The sequence below is a fragment of the Alnus glutinosa genome, chromosome 13, assembly GCF_958979055.1.
Source record: "Alnus glutinosa chromosome 13, dhAlnGlut1.1, whole genome shotgun sequence".
Classification (NCBI taxonomy): Eukaryota; Viridiplantae; Streptophyta; class Magnoliopsida; order Fagales; family Betulaceae; genus Alnus; species Alnus glutinosa.
Genome location: NC_084898.1, coordinates 2,317,564 through 2,336,313, shown reverse-complemented (window position 1 = coordinate 2,336,313; position 18,750 = coordinate 2,317,564). Strand labels below are relative to the sequence as shown.

The 18,750-nt window shown below is 33.6% G+C and overlaps 1 protein-coding gene and 1 long non-coding RNA gene across 3 annotated transcripts; one reads left to right on the top strand and one right to left on the bottom strand.

Annotated features, from left to right (window-relative positions):
- The first annotated feature begins 8,332 nt into the window (after window positions 1-8,332).
- On the top strand, window positions 8,333-13,352 carry LOC133854813 (uncharacterized). Of its 2 annotated transcripts, none has more exons than XR_009896864.1 (6): window positions 8,333-8,686; window positions 9,276-9,396; window positions 9,944-10,014; window positions 10,785-10,853; window positions 11,897-12,079; window positions 12,707-13,352. It is a non-coding gene; the product is annotated as an uncharacterized LOC133854813 (long non-coding RNA). The 2 variants fall into 2 exon arrangements; XR_009896863.1 differs by having other exon boundaries at window positions 9,936-10,014.
- Window positions 13,353-14,883: 1,531 nt separating this feature from the next.
- On the bottom strand, window positions 14,884-16,980 carry LOC133853752 (uncharacterized). The gene has a single exon (XM_062289769.1). It carries the CDS (start codon window positions 16,817-16,819, stop codon window positions 15,302-15,304), a length of 1,518 nt encoding a protein of 505 aa, XP_062145753.1. The 5' UTR covers window positions 16,820-16,980; the 3' UTR covers window positions 14,884-15,301.
- Between the last annotated feature and the right edge of the window lie 1,770 nt (window positions 16,981-18,750).

Genomic DNA, 18,750 nt, shown 5'->3' with positions numbered 1-18,750 from the left:
GAATACTGATATATATGCTAAGAAAAGTTGACTTGGCTTGGACTCATCGAATTAATACCGATAGGCAAGCAAGTAAGATTCTTTTTATATCTCTAAATGCTTTTATAATAATGATATTCTCCTTTATCAACACCAAAATATGGCAAATTTGCTTCTAAACTTTTCTTTTAGGAAAAGCAAAAGCAAATTAAAGATTGATTCTTTGGTACAATAACAAGCAATGAGACAAAGAAGAAAAGAAAAAAAGATAGATGCAAATGACGGATGAAGAATTGAGGTTACGTGTTCAAATTGAGAGGAATAATTATTCTTGAATTTAAGGAATGGTTATGGAAAAATACATTTTCCTCTTTAAAGTTTGACTATTTTTTCATTTTTGTCTTCGATGTTTAAAAAGTAACATGACCTTATTTAATTAGAATGCTGATACCATAACAAATAACATGACCTAATTGCTTTTCATGTTAAATTGTAAGAGTTATTTGAAATTCTATAATGGACAAAATATTTAGAGATCAATTTGATCTTCAGTATCATTTTTCAAAAATATTTTCATTTTTAGTGGGGATATTACTATAGATTGGCCTGACCAATGACTTTAAGCATGCATGTACCCCCCTTCATCTTGAGGGAATAACATTCTGCATAAAAGCATTTTCTTTTCCATAATGTTTTTGAACTTGGATAGCTCCACAGTCAAGGAAAATTGAAAGGAAAATGCATTTAGTGTACATATCGAAATAATACCTGATATCATTATGGCTGGAGCACTTAAAATAAAACTCTTTCAATTAGATTATTATTTTCAATTTCAGCAAGCAAGTGTGTGTGTATACATATATGAATTGAAGTGTTAGATAAATTAATGATATTTGAACAAAAAATGGTAATGCTTTTATTATAAAAATAAAATTGTTTTGGAAACTTCAGTTTTTTTTTTGGATAAACAAGTAGTGTTGAATTAAAAGAAAAAAAAATACATGAAGAGAGACTTTAACATGTTCATAAAAACGGATAATACTTGCGGTCCTGAGCCTACCATTGTAGAGAAACTGACCGGAATCCGGCCAATCTAGATTTAGGGAAATTGGCTGGAATCTAACCATTGCCGCCGGATTCTGGCATTCATCGTAGGAATCAGGTGAAAATGGCCAGAATTCTGTCAGCCAGTGACAGAATTTCGTCACCGGTGATTTTTCGCCATTGCTGATTTTTTCGTACAAGCCAAAATGCCGAAAACTATTTTCAACGAAATCATTTTTCTTAAAAATGATTTCGTCGAAAATATTTTACGACGGAAAACATTTTACGTCAAAACAAACGGAGCATTATAGATGAAATTACTAGAAACCCATACTTAATTATCTTCCATCTTACTATCGTTGAGGTTTCAATACTGGATAAGGATCGGATCAAAGTATCTCTCCAAATTTGTGATTGTGAAATATTACCTATCGAACCCACCTATAAAAATTAGGTTGTTCAACCACTTATCCAGTCAGACAGATTTTATAAGTAGTCTCTCACAATCACTTACCCGGTGATCGCTGTCTTTCTCTAAAGAAATATCTTTAATTGAGAAAAAAAAAAACTTTAATTTTGAAATTTACTTACTTGTCCCAATACTGTTAGCATTTGCGTACTTGTCCCAAGCTTTTATATTTGATTCAACGTTATGTAACCAATACCATCACAAAGTTTTATAATTGCCATAAAAAAAAATCTTGAGGTTTGTATGATGTGATTAAGGCTCCCTTTTTTTCATTGTAAATTTTTTTAAAAAATTTTTTTTAATAAATTATGGTATTTGGTGTGACCCAAAATGATGGTCAAATCAAAAACATTTTTTGTTTGACCATAAAAGCTTCATCTTTGAAAACTGATTTCCATTTAGTTAATATGGTAAACCATTTTTCGAGTTTGATCTTCTCTTTCTCGTACACATTCTCTCTCATAATTTATTATTCGCTTCCAAAGTTTGCTGGAAGTTGCACATTATTTTTGGCGGTCACCGGCAATTGCCCGTTATTGCTATTTTTCGTACGAACCAAATACCAAAATATATTTTCAACTGAAACCATTTTCGCCAAAAATATTTTTCAACAAAAGTTGTTTTATGTCAAAACAAACTAAACATAAGATATATCCAGTCAAACCCAAGAGGCAATTAGCAATTAAAGTTAACTTGGGTTGTACTCACTGAATACTGACGTTCTAAGAAAAGTTGATTTGCATCTTAATTTTGAAAATAATTTATGAATTTAGAGGACAACTGTGACAAAAAAAAATAAAAAAATTGAGCCAGTTAACTTACCATGCACAAAATTTGAAAGTTCGAATAAAGATATATCTCAAACCCAAAGAATCCAACTTTCTATGCCTTTTTCTTTTTGCACTCAAGATTCTTTAGATTTCTCTTTGGAATGCTATTATTATAGAAAAATGCTTGATTACTATAGTTTTTATTTTGTTTTTCTTACAAATTAATTAAGGTAATAATTCATAATTCATAATTAATTTCTTTTATTAATTAAATTTATAAGAAATTTTATAGCAAAAGTGCCGGGGAATCTTTAGTTTTGAGTGTGAACTGTGAAGTGGGGAGTGCCACATGTGATAAAAGCGCGCAATTGAATAAAGAAGAAAAGTGATGCAAATTACACGGTTGAAGTTACCGAGAATCGACTTTTTGAATTAATGTGTTCGGGTGAGGGATTGTTAATATATATATATATATATATATGGCCTATATGCCATACGTATATATGAATTATTATATTTAATAATACATTGTATATACAGTATACTGTATGATAATTTAGTTGTGTTAAATTATCTAATGGAATCAAATCACATTAATTGTCATTGACATTAATTTGTAAATTAATATCAAATCAAATTAATCAATTAATTATTCTTTGATGAGAGGAGCAATTATGGTGTATACTAATTTTGAAAGTATACACCATAGGTATACTTTCAATATGACGTTCAATAGGCATAGGTCAGAAGATACTTCTTATTATTTTGTTTTCAGAAGTTATTGAAAATGTTTGAAAAAAGATTGCCGGAGGGAACCCTAAATCATTTGTTTTATTTTCTGCTGCTTATTTGTTTACCATAATAATCATGTTTATGCTAACATATATTTGCCGGATATGACACAAAAACTCTTCTTGTTATGAAAAATAAAAGTGCAAGAAGAAATTATGCCAGTGAAATGATGATCAAAAGCAAAAGTGATATATACAACAAAAAGAAACACGAGAAAATATGTAAGTAAATCATGTAACAAACGTTCGTTTCACAAAAAAATTTACAGAGTATTTTGAACTTTTTGGTTGCTCTTAGGTTTGTGAATTGGCTAATTAAGTGACAAAATAATTTCGAATCTAAGTTTTAGATCTAGAGTGGTGTTCAAAACAATTTTAGAGCTAAAACGGAAAGAAAAAAAAAATTTAAGAGTCAAAGATTTTGATCAATCAAACTCAATTTGAATTGATCAATCAAATTTGTTTCGTTAAGGAAAATTTCGTATGATAAAATCGCAATTTTGGATCAATTTTTGATTGTATATTCTTTTTGAATTCTCTTGTAACCCACATTGTTCATCATTCATTCAACCGTTGAAGTTTATCGAAGTTTCGATAAATAATATCAAGTAGAAGAGTTGTCCAAAAGTTCTAGAGAACTACTGCAGTAGCAAGCAAGTGAATCACTTGTCTAGTACAAGATAGTGTCAACTACAAATGTTTTGTAAGTATCAATTTCTTGTAATTTTTCATTCTTATATAGTTGATTGATTTCTTAAGTTTGGCTGCCCCAATATAATTTTACTTCTGGAGAGTTCTTCGAAAGATTCCGCTTATCACCAAAATCTTTGTGGTAATTGTTTTAATGCTTTGCTTGATTTTAGTATTCATATATGTAGTCTTTAAATTGAAAGTTAATAACTTCATTAATCTTAATTGTTATCTAAACTGGCAGATGTGCTTTAATTGGATAGCACATCTGCTAGTGAAGAATGATTTAGGAGGATGGACCTTAAAATTGCACTCAGAACAAATATTACGCTTCCTTACTAATATTTTATTAAAAAAAAAAAAAAACTTTTTCTTTCTTTTCTCCTATCATAAATAATATTCCTATATGTTTCCTCTATAGTATAAGAAATGATAAGGATTACTAGAAACCCATGTTGTAATGTTACAAACAAGTTTTTCTTACTCAACCATTGATTCATATGTTTATTACCATTTTCATTACATGAGTTTTAACCTTTTATTATCTTTTTCATTACATGAGTTTTAAAATTTTATTACATATTTCATTACATGAGTTTTAAGAATGAAAAAAACAATTATGACTATTTGATCATTAATATTTTTATGACCAAAAGATTTTTTTTTTTTTTTTTTTTTTTTTTTTTTTTTTTTAAAATCTTCTTTTCATATGGTTTTTAATTGTCATTAACAAATAGGGTCATGGGCTTTAAAAAGAGAAATCTTCTTTAATTAGTTTAACAGTTTTGACCGTTTATTTATTTTTTCTTCTTAAAGAGTTTTGACTTTAGTCATAAAATCCAAAAATATAACCATTTGATCATAAAGTGTTTCCAAATGCCTTTGGATACTATAGTAGATTTACTAAGCCATTTGTCATGTATATATAAGATACACTACGAGTACTTGAGAAGTATATATACATTTTTATATACTTCTATTTTTTTCGTGATATTGCTCACAAAGGAAAATTAAAGGGTTGTTCTATTAGCTTTCATTCTTGGAAATGTGTCATTAACGAAGGTAGACGCTATAGTCTAATATTGGGAGGTTGCATGACAAGGGATTCCATCACATTGAGTTATATACTCCAGGAGAAACGAATCAACCTTTAAGGACAACGCTTTTGCGTAAATCTATAGCATTGTGAAATCTTTCATTACTCTTTTTTTCTCTTGCATTTTATTTATTTTATTGTTAATTTTCAGATTTGTATTATTTTATTTCAACAAATATTTTGTGTATCATCCAAAATTATTTCCAACAACCCATACGTATCTTCCATCTTACTACCATTCGGTTCTAGTACTTATTTTTATTTATTTATTTTGATGACCGGAACCCCCTTAAGGTAGAGACTCTTCATTTACCCACCCTTAAGAGGTAAACTCGAGGCCCATACTTGAAGCCGCTCTCCTCATGGACGAGGTTGAGACGTGGGGGTTGGCCCCAAGAGATCGGTTTCAACTCAAGGAAAGCTCGAACGTAAGAATGGATAACCCTAAATGACCCCTTTGGGGTTATCCATACTATTTTACCTTGATCGTTGTTTTTCTCTAAAGAAAGATCTTTAATATTAAAAAAGTTCAGAATTTAAAGGGCAATTTTGACTCAAAAAAATTATCATCCTAATTTATTATACACAAAATTTTGTGACAAACGTAAAGACTTAAAGCTTTGTATTTTGTAAATATCACAAAAGTTGAAAGCCCGAATAAAGATGCATCTAATTAATTAAACCCAAAAGGCAAAAGCAAAATCAAAAGTAAATTAAAGAAGGAAAAGCAAAAGCAAGCTTAGGCTTGTTATTACACAAAGAACCGAATCTAATTGGCATTTGATAATAAGAAGCAAAAGATCGTAGACAACGAAGAAAAGTAAAAAAGAAAGAGATGCAAAGATGACAGTTGAAGACTTGAAGTTGAGGATTCGAATATTTGAATTTCTCAGTGTTTGCGTGAGGGGGACAGTTCTAAGTATCTTATAATTGTAATAAGATAGTTGATTAATTGATTAATTATGAGTATAAAATGAAGGATATATAGTTTAAACATTTGAAGTATATTAGGATCTCTGATTTATATATAAAGATGAAAAAAAAATAATCTTAGAGAAAACTCAAAACTCTTTCACATCGTCAATTCCTGATACCTCCACCTCCGGCCAGGATGGTTTTTTTTTTTTTTTTTTTTAAAAAAAAAATTCTCTTCTAATTTATCATTTTGATGCCTTTGTAAAATTGGAAAATTTAAAGAGAATCCCTATGTTGGGGCATTTTTTTTTTTAAGCTATTGTCCAAATGTCAAACAGACTCGGGCAGATTTGTTTAAATAGGCGTCGTCAATACTAGAACTCATGTCAACTAACTTAATTGATCTTTAGGGTTTGCGATTTCAATAAGTGTAATTTAAAAATAGCGATTTTAAAATATGTAATTTTTAAAAACGCAATTAAACGTTTGGTAAAATCACAATTTAACCTTTAAAATCATAGTTTAGCTTTTAAAATTGTGTTTTCAAACAAGCACCCTATTGCCTGTAATTTAACAGCGCAATTCCAAACAATTCATTTTCTATGATTTGATTTAAAATCACACTTTTTGTTTACAAAATTACAATGCCAAAACACACCCTTACTAGGATACTAAAGCCTGCAAATAGACCACTTTGACACAAAATCTCACAAAAAATATATATTTGAATCATTTTCAATTCAAATGAACTAGAGAGGAGCCGGTTAGTTTAAATGATAGGGCAAAATTATTCAAAAAAAAAATATGAAAGAGCAATTTTACCCTTATTTTTATATTAATTAATTCCTCTCCAATTCATTTGATCCTTGTCCAAAAAGGGCAGAAGCCCATATATATATATATATATATATATATATATATATATATATATATATATTCATTATGGATGCCAATGACGGCTCCAATAAGCAACATCAAAAGTAATAGCATCAACATTGAGAGAATAATTATCATGGGTGGCGTTCGTGGACTCAACGCCCATGTTGGGCTTCTTTGAATTTAATTAGAAAGATGGGCTAATGTGGGCTTACTTGGCGTCCGGCCCATGTGAGCTTCTTTGAATATTGGGTTACTGTTGAGTCTCTTGTCTCTGAGTGCTGGCCCATCGTTAGACGGCTAGGGAGCAGCATTTCAGCCACAGTTAAATTCAATTGAGTAGATGACGTGGTAACTTATCATCTACTAAACAATTGAACATTGAGGTGGGAGAAATACTAGGGGTACTTATAAACTTTTTACAAACAAAAGTTTATAAATGACATAAATTTTCTACAATCCACATATAAAAAGGACACGTGTCTTTTAAACATATGAGAAGCACATGTTTTTTTATTAATACAATTAAAAAAGCATTTAAAAAAGCATGTAAGAAGCACATGCAATTTAAATAACATGTGCTTCTCACATGTCAATGGACACATGTTAAGGGACATATGTCAATCTTATATGTGGGTTGTAGAAAATTTCTTATAAACCGGTTTGTAGGAAATTTATGTCCGTTTATAAATTGATGTAGAATACATGTGACTTTTTTCAATTTAAAAACTTAAACACGTGTAAATTAAACCAACAGCCAGTGAACTCGATGAGAGATTCGGGCGACCTCGATGGGAGATCCAGCTAGAGATCCGACCGTGTGTGGGTTTCCAGTTGGAAACCCAGATCCGGCCCACGCACACCGGCGTGGGTTTGAGAGATCCGGCCAAATTTGGTTAGTCTGGCAGAAAACCCAGATCCGGGCAACCTCGATGAGAGATCCGTTTGAGAGATCTGGGCGACCCCAATGAGATATCCGACTAGAAACCCACGCCGGTGTGTGTGGGTTTCTGGCCGGAAACCCAGATCCGGCCGGCAATCCACGCACATTGGTGTGGGTTTCCAGCCGGATCTTTGGCCGAATTTCTCTTTGGGGTCACTCGATAATGTCACCAACGGTCGTCGGTGACCTTGTCCTTTGGGTTCACTGTGGGTTTAGGTACCACACTAAGCGAGAGATGGGAAATTTACACGTGTTTAAGTTTTTTAATTTTTGAAAAAAGCTACATAAATTTCGCGTCAGTTTGTAAGCCTTTGTTTGTAAAGGTTTGTAAGTACCCCTAACATTTATCTTGATGTGGCAGTCTATGTTTCACTATCACATCGACCACAATTAAATTTAATTATTTAGTGGTTGATATAGTAAGTGTCACGTGAGCTTACAAGCTGATATAATAGTCTATGTGATACTATCACGTTAACTATAATTAAATTTAATTGTTTAATTCCTGACGCGATAAATTTAACACGAACTATAACATTAGCTTATAAGAGACTTATAATAAATTAGCTTATAAGAGACTTATAATAAAAATTATAATATTCTTAACTTATCTAAAAAATAAAAAATAAAAATATTCTTAACATCACTCGTTTACTAATTATGAACGAAATTTATAGTAGAATATATAGTAACCAAAAATATTTATTTTTCTCATTTTCTGAAAATATATCTTATTACTAATCTACCTTCGGAGTACCCTGCTTCATACCTCAGTCACACAGTCTCACTCTGAAAAATCTCACAGCTATGGCTATGACCACCTTACTCTACCTTCAAAATCCTCTCTTTGTTCGCAAACCCACAAAACCCATTACCTCTTCAACTCCAAAAGTCCCAAACACATGGAACATTGCAAACCCAAGTCCAGGAGCGTACCAATTGTGTTGCCATCCAGAACCCGAAGGCCATGGTGGCTATATTAGGGGCGGGTTTGGCACTGACCCTCGTGGGACCCGCCTCATCTGCGGAGCCACCCTCTCTGCAACTCACTGAGCCCGCCAATGCTCTCTCCTTGCCCAACTGGGCCGTGCACGTGTCCAGTGTGGTCGAATGGTGAGCGGTTTCTCTCATATTTGTTGAAAATTTATTTCATGAAAATCTAAGTTTATCTCTAATTTGAAAAATATGGAAATTTTAAGTTTATCTTAAATTTGAATATTTAAATTTTCCTCTGTTTATTTTTATTACTCTTTGTCTCACGTTGAAAAACTATGAGTATTTTTTGTGCTTTATAAGCATTTATCAAGCACCGATACTAAATAAGATTTTGAGTATATGTGCTAGTTGTGCCAGCTGCGTCACCCCAGTGTAAAGCACTGATCGTCACACGCACGCACGCACGCGTGTCGCTTTGACGCTTTAGACGCACTTAGCACTTCGCATCGTCGCACACGAGATTATTAAATTATGTGTATTTTTTTTTTATGTGTACAACTGCTTTTCTAACAGTAATATTTTTTAAATACGTAACTGTTTTCTAAACTGTCAAAAACTATATTTTCTAACTGTGTTTTCAACAGTCAGAAACTGTATTAAAACTGCTATAAACTGATTATGTTTTTTCAGGTAAAAAATATATTGTTCCAGCAGATTTCGTACTTATTTTTTCTGTATCTTCTTTTCATCTTCTCTGCTGTTACAGAATTTCGATATTCAGAGTAGTATTCAGAATTTGCAATCTGCACACTACATTCGGGCAGTATTGTATCCTGAGGACAAAATTGTTGTATTCCCTTTTGCAGAACTTATTGTTTAAGTAGGAGGTAATATTTGTCTAAGAGACAGATTTACATTCGCCTTACTGTCCAATGTTCTTCCTATACAGTTTTTTATTTATCTTCTTTCTTCAATTTTCTGTAGTTCCACATCATTAGATATTCCAACAATATTCTGCCGCATTTGTTAATGGGTTCTGAGAATTTGCTCTCAATTTCGTAGATTTTATCTGGGTTTTGTTTTCTATCACTTTGGCTGCTGAGAAAAGGAAGTATTTATGCTTTCTATGGTTCATTCCCAAAGCCTAACCAAAAGTTAGCAACTTTTCTGAGTCAAATAGTTTTTATTAGGCTTTGGTTTTGAAAATATATTGAGTTGTATTGTCTCAGTAGCCAAATTTTTTTTGATGATTGTATGCGGTGTTAACGGGAATCAAAAACTGACTTTTAAGTTACTGCCTGTTTGGTTGCTAAGAAATGCAAGTAAAGTATGATGTAATGAAATATGATATTTGTTTTGTGTCTTTTGTTGAAATCTAACATAAGTAGTTAATTTATTAATGATTTTTTTTTAATAAATTTTTAAGGATTGCAGCAATGGCTTTGGTGTGGCAATATGGGGAGCAATCCGGTTATGAGTCTTGGAAAGGACTCTCCTGGGGTATGGTGAGTTATTGTTCCCACTCTTGCAATATTGACTGGTTAGATGTGTTATCATCAATGGAAAAGTATTTGTAATTGTTGGATGGAAAAATTTATCTTGATGAAGTTTGACCTTGTGGTGACCATTTCTATTAAGTAATTTTAGCTAGCAGTTTATATTTCAAGCATATACTGGTTCACGGTTAATGAATGACTTCTTCTTTTTTCATAATATATTACAATATACACATTTTTGGATGAATGATATTGCCTTGAAAGTTTTGCTGAATCTCATTTGCTGCATTGTGCCAAATAATCAAAGTATAGATAATGGGGAGGTGATTGTTCCAATTTGTCAATAGCATGGAAAGGTACAAGCTAACTATTTAGAATTGAGTCAATTGTAATCAACATGTAGTTCCGATTACCTGAAGTTTTATTCTCTGCTCAACTCAACAAGGCCTTGATCAAATAACATAACTAGAGTTAAACTTAGTCCAATTGCTATGAGAAACAAAGTGGACGTGATTCAGTTGTTTTATGCATATAAACAGTGGGATGATTTCACTCAGTGGGATGTCTAAATAAACACCCCCCCCCCCCCCCCCCCCCCCCCCATTTTCTAATATAAATAAATAAAGATAGGGATTTGATCTGCGAGAGCTCCTTTCTCCTTTGAGAGGACACATTGTTGTTTAATATCATTAAGTTGCATTTTTATTATTTCCAAATTGTAGGTGATACTTGTTTCTTTTGTAGATTCATTATTTTTGATTGATAATTGATTGGTGCAGGTACCCCTGTTAGGTGGAGCATTTTGTGCATGCACATGGCATTTCTTTTATAACTCTGAGTCTCTTGAGGTAAGAAGGGTTGCATATTCTTGAATCTCTTGTTGGTCTGTAAGAGCTCCTTTCTCCCTTGAGAGGTTACTTCATTGTTTACTATCGTTAAGTTTGCATTATTTTCTTTCTCCAAATTGTAAGTGATGCTCGTCTCTTTTATAGATTTGTTACTAATACGATAAATAATTGATTGGTTCAGGAAACCCTGCTTGTTAGAGCATTTTGTGCACGTACATGGCATTTCTTTATAACTTAATTTTTTTAACAAGTACATTTCTTTATAACTCTGAGTCTCTTGACATTTATTATGTATATATTTTTTATGAGGAACATATTGTTGAATTATTTTATGTAAAATTTTGGTTGAATTGATGAATGAGTAAGCATTAAAATCTTAGTATATGATACTCAGTGATGATAGACATTTCTTTGACAGTTATTGGGAATATAGATTATGGGGCTAAGACCAAGAGTTTATGTTGATTTGCTCTGTGGTTCCAGATCCTCCACAAGCTCAATTCTTAAAATGATGCAGTACCTTATATCCTCTGTAAAGTTTTATGTCCTGGCTCAATTTGGTTGACAGCAGCATGGTATTAACAACTTGAAACTGTTGTGAAGCCTACCCGATCCAAGTAATTCTGAAATGACCAGCCCTGTCCCGGTTTTATGGCCACCCTGTTATTATGTTATGACCAAACCTACCAAAGTAATTTATAATTGTGACTGCAAGCTAGCTCATAAATCATTGCTCTCTCTTTGAATCAACACTTGGTGCATACTTGCCACGAACAACTAGGAAAAAGAAAAAAAAAAAGTGATTCTGGCGCATCTGCTTAAGCCATCTCATTTAGATAACTGCCGTTGGATAAGCTCTCTTATATTATACCATGAACTATTTTATTTATGCATTTAATGACCTTTACTACAAACTCCTCGCGTTGGACCAATTTATAGATCATTCCATTCCCTTTCATCTTTTAGTTGATTATGATTTATGATGTGAATGAGCTGTAAAATAGAATCTGTAAAATGACTCAGATGTTCCTCATGAGGTGCAGGTATTGGTGGCTCTTCAAGCAGCATTAACAGTTATAAGTAATACCACGATGTGTATTGCTGCATTCCGAATATACAAATCGTCAGAAGATAGCTCCAAGAATATCTGAAAGTTTCTGCACCTGCATACTTATATGTGTGCCTTCATAAACCTTTTCCCTGTCTTCTGCCTCCCTGTTGGATAGGTAATATTATTCTTCTTTATGGGCCAGCAATCTGGCTAATAGTTATAATTTTTGAGAGAAAAAGGATCAGTTTATAGAACTACTAATAGTAGTTTATCTTCTGTGATGTGCTTAGAAAAAGAAGTAGAAGGTGTTTGTTTGATATTTGCAGGAAACTTCCTCATTTATGATGAAGTTGATTTTTATGGGGCCAGATTTTCCCATAGTTGGAAGGAGTGTCAAGAGTCTGATGCCAGCATGCTTTGAACTCATCTATTTGTGTGAAGCTGTAGCTATGATAATGAAAGTTTCCCTTTGTCAATGGAGTGGATTGACGGACCTGAGCCTCTACTTACATAGACATGTATATAAGTAACCATTCTTCAACTGTTTAGATTAAATATTATAGAATTGCCGCATCTGCAGACTTTCTAAAGTTCATTATTTTGAAAAAGGCTCTACTTCTCATATTTTTTCCTCCAAAAGTAGTTTTCCTATGATGTGTCATCATTCTATGAGATGGTGACACATTTTCCAAAATAGTAAATCTCATCTCATCCATGATTAACACATCATTTGAAAATTAACTTTTAAGGAAAAAAATTGGATTTACATTTTTTTCGCTAATCTGGTGTACTTTTTGTGTAGTTGCTGTTTTGACTGATAAGCACTGCACCTGATCAACCCAAATCAGTGAAATTTCCTTGAACTGCAAGCTTGTGAATCTTGTTCTGCCGCTTGTTAAAATATGAAAAATATCAATCATGGGCTCTTGACATGGTACATTCAAGGACAATGATAGAGCCAAATGGATGGTAGTCCCGCAATTTGGACAGCCTCGCAAAGAGGGGGTTGTAGGGCTCACCTGTTTCAGGCAGTCAGGGTGCGAGATCTACTTGGCTTATGTAGATGAGTACTATAGTCTTCTCTTTATAGGGCTGCTGAATTACTAGCAATTCGGACAACTAATTGCCCTTCTAACTCATGGTCACGTAGAATTCAGAGCTTGAAGAAGTGTGGGTCAAAGCTTCCAATTGCTTACCTTTTACCATACATAAATGGCTAAAAGCTTAGGGGAATTTTGTTCTTCTTCTTTTAGTCCTATCCATGGAACTGTTGCCACGACAATAGTGTTTATGCTTCATGCCTAGAATGTGGATGTGATGGGACCAAATCTCATTTACATTAAGAAATGAGAATTTAAGGGATGGGAGAAAGTTCTATTGTGTAGCTCATAGGTTAGGATGATTTAAATTGTAATGCTCCGGTAAGATAAATGCATTATTTTACATTATTCACGTGTCACTACTAATATTATCTGATAAACAGTGCAACGAAAAATGCTGGTTCTTTTTTTTTTTTTTTTTTAAACAACTAATTATAAAAATGTAAAGATAAATCAATAGACTATTTAAGTTCCGATTGTTTCGGCGTAAAATATTTTCTGAAAAATGTATTCCGTATTTTTCTATTTTAGTGCGATCGAAAATATTTAAATTGTAATGCTTCTTTAGTTTTAGAAAAGGAATTCTATTTTTAAATTTCATAAATCATTTTTCGAGTTTGAATTTCTCATTGGGACCGGGACGTCGTTGGCCCTCGGCTGGAACATTTTCGGGACACCTCCTGGAAGTCACCGGGACCCTGTCAGGAAATATATTTTTGGATGAATGATATATTTCCTGTTCAACATATACAACGTTTAGCTTACTAATACCTTTAAACCTACGAGCCTCACTCGTGCTCAATCTGGTTTCACTAAACAAGCTATCTCCTTTAAATTATGTTCGAAGCTCTCTCTCTCTCTCTCTCATTTTTTTTGATATATTATATATGCTATATTTGTTTTTGAATAAAGTCTGCATCTGGTGTTGCACAATAGTAATCTTGAGGAATGTCCATAATGTTTCTATGCTTTGCAGACTGTAATAATGCCTTTGATGGGCTTCTCTCTTGTAATGATTTGGGCCAAGAGGAAAGAATAAGTCTGATTTGAAACAGCACTACGAGTATTGATATACTGCAACTTCGTCCATGCATTATCCTGATCAGTTGAATGGGCAATGCAGAAGCTATCATTGAGCACTTGAAGATGGGACCTCAGATAGCCGTTTGAGGTGGCATTCTTACATAATCTCTTGCAAAGAATGGATTGTTATCCTTTCGTTTCAATTTTTCCTTCAAAGATGACAGAAAAAAGTTGCAAATTTATGAGGATGTTGGAAGGAATCAATTGTGGCAAATTCGGGTTGGCATTTACTTTTTGAGATTCGATTACTCTGATTTTTTGGCAGTTGCACATTAGTTTCCTTCTTCCAATGTTAGGAGGCTGTTGAATACCCTTTGTCTCCGACTGCTTGTGTAAATACAACCATGTCTATTTAATTAGTATGCTGATACCATAACAAATAACATGACATAATTGTTTTTTATGTCAAACTGTAAGAGTTATTTGAAATTCTTATAATGGACAAAATATTTAGAGATATCATTTGATCTTCAGTATCATTTTTTAATAATGTTTTCATTTTAGTGGAGATATAGTAGATTGGTCTGATCAATGATTTCAAGCCTGTACTCCTCCCCTTCATCCTGAGAGGGAATAACATTCTGCATTATAGAGAGGCAGAGAGAGAAATCTCAACAATCTCATATCAATGTACTCAAAATTACAGATGCATGGCACTGAAATGCCTTTGTCGTCTTGTTATTCCAATTATTTAGCTTATGCTTTTACAAGCATATTTACGTTCCATTATCACATCTGTCACAATTAAATTTATTTACTTTGTAGTTAATGTAGTAAGACACATAAAACTAAAACCTAAACATAAATATGCTTCTCATACACGTGCTTTTCAACAAGAAAGAAACACACTAAAAATCAAACAGTAAAGTAGTACAAATAGCCCAGCCGAGTTTGTTCATCAGAAGACATGAAACCAATCATAGAAGAATGGTCTCCGAGGATGGACCTTTAAATCGCATTAGCAAATATTCTTTTGCCGCTTGGACAAAATGATCGCGGCAAAAATCGCATTTAGACTTATGGACATAAGAATGACGCTTCTCGAAATCTTCACGCATGTTCGTACTTCCAATTCCAGTGCATGGCTGGTTCCAAATATCACATTCGACATGACTCCAAGGAACACATTCGACGTGAGCGGAAAAGTCGCATTCTTTGCAATAATAGAACCAGTGATTTGGGTCTCTTTCTTCTTCACAAATTAGACAATAATATTATCCAGAGTCGTTTTCAATGGCAGAAGTGAGCTTGAGGAGGTGTGTATCATATGTATGCCTTGCTATCAGTGGAAGATTTGCGCATCTAATTCCCAAGGCGAAATCACAACTTGTGCATACGAATACAGAATTCTCTTTGTCTTTAGAACAAGCATTGCATTTCCTTTGAGAATTTAGAGCAAAGCGAAGGGGATGCCGATGACCTTGGTGTTTAAGGATTTCTGGAATTGAGCCGCATTGAACGCCAATGTGCTTCCAACACGAGTCGCATTTGTAGGTGAAGCCACGATGATGACGAGAACAAATATCACAAAAGAACCCGCCACTCTTGGTAGATGCCTTTGGGAGGAGGGTGAGATTGTGAAAGTTGTCAAGCTGGTATTGCAGAATCCTTGTAGGAAGTTTAGCACAGCGAGTGTGGAGAAAGAAATTGCATTCCGCACAGTTGTAAAACGGAGCTTTAATTATGAATTCCATACATCCCTGACAAAGCTTATCATCACTGATCTCATCAATATTGCAGATGATTAACTTATGTTTTTGATGGCTAAAATGTTGGATCTCCTGAGGGTGAGGTCCTCCGTCCTCTGATTGACTGAGTGCCTTGATCAAATGAGTTGCTTCGTTGGGCACCGACTCACTAGTTCCAGGCGACTCCTCCTTGTAGATATCCTTATAGCGTTCTACACATTGCAAGTGGACAACATAACTACATTTCTGACAATAGTAAGCTGCATACTCTGTACTCACCTTGTCATAGCAGATTCTACAGAACATCATGTTGGGACGCTTCTTGATTTCATGAGGAGAATAGATGAGTTTGAGTAAGTGATTGTGCGGCTTAATTTTGAGGGTGCGTGGAAATTTAGCACATCTATCGTGAACCAAGAGTTTGCAGATATTGCATACTCTGTAGGCGAAGTTAGTGATTTCCTCTCCGCAGGCTTCGCAATTGAACTGGATCTGCTTCCAGATGGGAGAAAATTCGTGGCGGTGGCAGTCATTAGGATTAATCGGAAAGTGGTTAGCACACTCGACGTCGAGTTGAAAATTGCACGAATCACATTTGTAAAAGGAAGAGCTATTGTGAGATCTACAACACGCATCACAACGATTACTATCTCGCCGTTGGAGAGAAAGGGTATGGTCTGGGTGTAGAGGGTGATTTATCTGATGAGATTTAAATTGCTGGATGCATGATGTGTGAATGACGAAGCCGCATTCGGAGACGAAGCATGTGTAAGCAGAACCCAATACTGGTTTGTCGCACCTCCAGCAAACACCTTTGTTGTTGCCATCATTTAATTCCAGCTTTTTCGTGAATTCCAAGCAATGCTGGATGGGATTGTACATGTGAACGGGGCGGTTACCACATTCGACGCAGTTGTAGAGGGAACCCCAAATTGGTTGGTAGCAACACCAGCAAAATACTTTCTTCTTACCATCTTTTTTCAGCTCTTCTATTTTGATCAAGTGGTGTGCACGATAGTAAAAGTCATGAAAGCACCGCTCCATCTCTGATTCTCTCTCAAGGGCGAGGGCGAAGATCGATCTCTCTCACACACACACACTGTCTCTCTCTTACAGTAGTTCTACTCTCAAAGCACACAACCGAAGAGGGAGAAGGATAGAGGTGTTTTAAATTAATTGAGATTATGCGAGAGAGATACAGCTAATGATAGAGGTGTTTTAGGCTGTATATATATTTGGTACAACCTACTAACCTATCCAGCTGTTTGCTATTCAACTATATCCATTATCCACCCACTATCTATAAAAAAAATAAAATAAAATAAATAATAATAATAATAATAATAAAACACTATTTTCACCCACTCACGCGAGCATCTGCTAGCATCCTTTTGGATCCTTCCGGATTAGGTGAAAAAAATGTATTTAATTAAATTATTTCTGCTGTACCCCAACTGTCAATACAAATTTTTTTTTTTTTTAAATAATAATAAATGCCACCTTATTCAGAAGGACCCAATAAGAATGCTAATAGATGTCTAGATGATGTTATATGTGGAAAAAAATGTATTTAATAAAAATAAATAAAATTATTTCTGCTGTACCCCAACAGTCGTATCAATTATTTTTTTTAAAAATAAATAAATGCTACCTCATCCGGAAGGACAGTAGAAGGATGCTAATAGATGCTGCTATCTACCTATCTGTATGAAAAAATGTATTTAATAAAAATAAATAAAATTATTTCTGCCGTAATCCTAACGGGCAATGCAATTTTTTTTTTTTTAAAAAAAAAAAAAAAAAATACTATCTCGTCCGGAAGGACCCGAGAAGGATGCTTTAATAGATGCTGCTATCTCTTTTTCTTTTGGTAAAGATGAATGTTAGAGCTTCTTTTAGTATTTTTTTGGTGTCTATCTGGAAGAACATAAATGTAATAAAAAAATTACATCTATATCTTTTTGGATGATATGAATATAATTTTAAATTTTTTTTATTATATTTATGTTCTTCTGAATAGACACAAAAAGAAGTACTAAAAAGAACGGGAGCATTCTCTTCGACAAGGGAGAAGAATCCAAAGTGAGAAGAAGCGAGTATTGACCGACTGAGAAGAGATGACAATTGAGGCTAACTGTGTAGCGTGGAATTCTCATGAAGCAGCTCTGCAGCTGACATATTTGGTTGCTAAGAAATGCAAGTAAATATGACATAATGAAACGAGGAATGATCTTTTCATATCTTTTTTACCTCTCTTATTTATATATATTTTAAATTAATCATTAAATTTGTAAATCCCACAAAAACCTATATGTAACTTTGTAAGTCTCGAATTAAATATTATATTTTGTTTTATGTCTTTTGTTGAAATCTAATACAAGTAGTTCATAATAGTCATTATTAGCTTTTTTTTCGTCTCCATCTAAGTAGGCAGGTATGGCTTATATATCAACTATTTTTTCATCTTCAGCAGAATAGGTAAGATAATCTTTTTTTTTTTTTTTTTTTTTTTTTTTTTTTTTTTTTTTTCTCTCTCTCTCTCCTACACCCTAACAAAAATCAAACCTTCCACACCCTTCCAAACCAGCCATTCTCAGACATCAACCAAGAACTCAACAACCATGATCAGGTTAACCCATTAATCTGAACAACAAAAATCTACCATAATTGCTTTTATAAAATCAAGAGAACCCAATTCACAAAAAAATCACATACAAACCAATAAATTCAGCGTCAATCACCGAGCAACTTAGTCAATATCCACGATGAGAATTACACAGGAAAATCCTGAGTCCTTGGCGACTCGTACCCAATGAGTTACATCGAGATTGGAGGGGTCGGCGCAGTCTTGTTGTTTGGGCTGAAATGGAGGAAGAGAGTCTTTTGCCCTATTAAATCATCATTTATTTCAAAAGTTTAAGTTGATAAGAAGATGTAAATTTAATCATTTAATCAATACTTTCACACTCTCTTCA